The sequence below is a fragment of the Thrips palmi genome, unplaced genomic scaffold, assembly GCF_012932325.1.
Source record: "Thrips palmi isolate BJ-2018 unplaced genomic scaffold, TpBJ-2018v1 HiC_scaffold_19, whole genome shotgun sequence".
NCBI lineage: Eukaryota > Metazoa > Arthropoda > Insecta > Thysanoptera > Thripidae > Thrips > Thrips palmi.
The window spans coordinates 10986974-10990537 of NW_023144628.1; the positions used below are offsets into that span (position 1 = coordinate 10986974).

General features: G+C 62.2%; 1 protein-coding gene across 1 annotated transcript; it reads left to right on the forward strand.

Moving 5' to 3' along the window:
- Positions 1 to 255: 255 nt before the first annotated feature.
- On the forward strand, positions 256 to 3342 carry LOC117646335 (hornerin-like). Its single transcript, XM_034387213.1, has 5 exons — positions 256 to 270; positions 338 to 1509; positions 1595 to 2195; positions 2358 to 2756; positions 3307 to 3342. The coding sequence occupies exons 1-5, from the start codon at positions 256 to 258 to the stop codon at positions 3340 to 3342; spliced, it is 2223 nt and encodes a 740-aa protein (XP_034243104.1).
- The last annotated feature ends 222 nt before the right edge of the window (positions 3343 to 3564 follow it).

Genomic DNA, 3564 nt, shown 5'->3' on the forward strand with positions numbered 1-3564 from the left:
AGCGTGTATACGCATAACGCAACGCCGGCCCATTCAGATCGCCTGTCCATTGTGATACCTAATACGCGAATGGCTGGGCTCATCTGCAAAGGGCCCTTTGCCCTGCAGTCTGGAGCCTCCAGCCCGCTCCAGCTGGAGGGGATCGCGACGTATATAACGGCCGTCGATCGGGTGGCAGAACAGTGAGGCGCATCTAGCGGAGGAGCAACAACCAGAGCGGCGACGGCAGCGCGGCAGCAACGGCCACGCTTCGCCATGACGACCATCTTGGTGAGCTGCGGCACCACGGCGAGTGCGGGCGCGCTGGAGCGAGGGACTCTACTTGTTCGTCTTGCAGATCAACGCCGTGCTGCTGGCGGCGCTGCTGGCCGGGGCCCTCGCTCGACCCGAACCACCGCCGCCCAACGGCGGCTACCCTGGCCGGCGAGGCGGCGACCACCAGCGTGACGCGCACCACCACGACGGCCAGGACAACGGCTCCAAACAGGGCGGCGGCTTCAAGGACCACCAGGGGTATCAAAAGGACGGCGGTTCTCAGGACCACCAGGGATACCAAAATGGCGGCGGCTTCCAAGATGACCAGGGATACCATAAGGACGCCGGTCTTCAGGACCACCAGGGCTACCCAAAGAACGGTGGCTTCCAGGATAACCAGGGATACCAGAAGGAAGCTGGTCTCCAGAACAACCAGGGCTACCCAAGACGTGGCTTCCAGGATACCAGGGATACCAGAAGCAGAGCAACCAGGGCTACCCAAAGAACGGTGGCTTCCAGGACAACCAGGGATACCAGAAGGACGCCGGTCTCCAGAACAACCAGGGCTACCCAAAGAACGGTGGCTTCCAGGATAACCAGGGATACCAGAAGGAAGCTGGTCTCCAGAACAACCAGGGCTACCCAAAGAACGGTGGCTTCCAGGATAACCAGGGATACCAGAAGGAGGGTCTCAGACAACCAGGGCTACCCAAAGAACGGTGGCTTCCAGGACAACCAGGGATACCAGAAGGAAGCTGGTCTCCAGAACAACCAGGGCTACCCAAAGAACGGTGGCTTCCAGGATAACCAGGGATACCAGAAGCAGAGCAACCAGGGCTACCCAAAGAACGGTGGCTTCCAGGACAACCAGGGATACCAGAAGGACGCCGGTCTCCAGAACAACCAGGGCTACCCGAAGAACGGTGGCTTCCAGGACGATCAGGGCTACCCGAAGAACAGTGGCTTCCAGGACCAGGGCTACCCGAAGAACGGTGGCTCCCAGGGTGGCCAGGGATTCCAAAAGTTCGGAGGCTTCCAGGACAACCGCAATGATGACCACCACGGCCACCAAGGCAACAAACACGGCTTCCAAGACGACGACGAGCAGAATATTCAGCAGTACGGCAGCTTCCAGGGCCAGCAGAAGGACATCGGTTTCCAGAAGCACAACCAAGGCGACCACTCCAACGGCATGACGGCGTACGAGGCCCGTCCCCTGGGAACACCCCGCGCACCCATCAAGCAGCAGTCACGGTGAGTTTGCAGCCCCCTCCCTCGCCTCCCTCGCCTTCATCAAGTGCCGGACACTCCAGGAACTGTACTTCCGCCCGGCCCGCAGGTACTTGCCCCCCACCATGTCCGCCTTCCGCTCGGCGCCGTCCTCCGAGTACGGGGCGCCCTTCTCCGCCAGGCCTTCCGGGCCCTTGGCGTCCTCCGGCCCACGCCGCCCGCACCACCCCGGCAAGAAGGCGACGTCCCAGGGCGTCCAGGCGAGCGGCAGCGCCGGGCACCCTTCCGGGCACGCTTCCGGGCGCCCTGCCGATCGCGGCGCCAAGAAGCACATGCGCGTCGCCTCTTCCAAATCCAAGGCTGGTCACGGTTCCGGTCACGGTTCCGGTCACGGCCCTGGCGAGCGGTTCGCTGGACAGGGCCAGGGGCAGGGCCAGGGGGCGCACCCCGGGGCAGGCGACGTCGCCGGCCACGACGCCGAGCTGTTCTCCGGCCAGGAGACGGGTTCCTTCGTCGGCCGCGGCTTCGCTGGCCACGGCCTCGACGGCCACGGCCCCGCCTCCGGCCAGGGCTCGGCTAGCGACGCCTTCCACAAGGCGGGGGCGTTTGCCGGCAGCGAGGGCGTCAGCGACATGTACGGGCCTCCTGGACGCGGATACCCCCGCGGCGGCCCCGGTCACCACGGCGACGACCAGGACGACGACATGCAGGTAAACCACCGCACGGCCTCTCGAAAGGCGATCCATGCGAGTGCGAGAGAGACAGCGCGACGAAACGGCTCTTCGGCATCAGCCTGCAGCCCTGCGAAAATTCGACCATGCCACGTCACTGTCGTAATTTGTACGGTAATGCAGGGACTGCCTTGCCCACAGGAGAACGCCATGTACCACTTCGAGTACAGCGTGGGCGACGACGCGAGCCCCGAGGCCGGCGCCGACGCCCCCCAGTTCGGACAGCACGAGGAGCGCGACGGCGAGGTGACGCGCGGCACGTACCACGTGCTGCTGCCGGACGGCCGCCTGCAGCGTGTGGACTACGAGGCGGACGAGCGGGGCTTCAGGCCGACGGTCAGCTTCGAGGGGGCCCGGGGCCCGGGCGGCAGGGCGGGCAGCGGCGGCGGCAGCGGCGGCAGCGGCGGCAGCGGCGGCAGCGGCGGCAGCGGCGGCAGCGGCGGCAGCGGCGGCAGCGGCGGCAGCGGCGGCAGCGGGGGCCCCCTACTGAACCACCAAGACCAAGAAGACCGCCACGGCCACGCACCGCCAGCCCAGCGAGTCGGAAAACTATTGGGGAACACGGCGCATTCCTCCGCGCGTGTGTTCCCCAATGCGGCCGCCTCGCCCTCGCCTCGCCCTGCGGTGCTGCCGCGCCCCGGGACTGCCTCCGAACAGCGCTCCCGTCGCTCTGTCTCTCTCGCACGCATGCGGCGTCCTGTAAGGGTGCTAGAGAAAGAGCGAACTCGGAAGCAGCCCACCGCGGTGCCCTGCGGCCGCCCCGGCCCGGTGTAAGCGTGTATCTTTCCCCTTACCTAGGGTACTATTTCACTAGGAGGAAAGTACCTTGCCCTAGGGGAGGGTAATAATTCCCTAGGGATATCATACTCATGCAGGGTGGGGGGTAATATTTTTTCCCAGGGTAACTTTACCCCCTCTAGGGGGGGTAATAATCCACTAGTGGAAAAATACCCTCTCTCTGGAGGGGTAAAAATTTCCCCAGGAAAAAAGTACCTATCACAGGGGGGGGAATCATACATAGTAATTTCTTACCCTCTCTCCTGAGAGGGTACATGGCCACTAGGGTAAAATTTGGGGTTTAATTTACTAGGGCATTTGTACTCCCTCACCAGAAAACGAGCATTAAGGTGTTGAAAGACACGTTCCACACGCAATTTCAGAAAATCAAAATTTAAAAAAAATAAATTGGATTTTTTCATAATCCAAGGATAAGCCAAAGCGGGCGCCCTTCCCGAGTTTTGGGCATTCGTCTACCTACCTGACTAACTCATCGTTTATTTCGCAAAGTTTAAAATTAAGAAAAAAAAAGACCTATGGTGCTGAAAACATTAAAATTCGTGAATCAAGT

Coding starts and splice junctions, on each gene's coding strand:
- LOC117646335 (XM_034387213.1), top strand. Junction 1,510..1,594: donor CCCATCAAGCAGCAGTCACG/GTGAGTTTGCAG, acceptor CCCGGCCCGCAG/GTACTTGCCCCCCACCATGT. Junction 2,196..2,357: donor ACCAGGACGACGACATGCAG/GTAAACCACCGC, acceptor CCTTGCCCACAG/GAGAACGCCATGTACCACTT.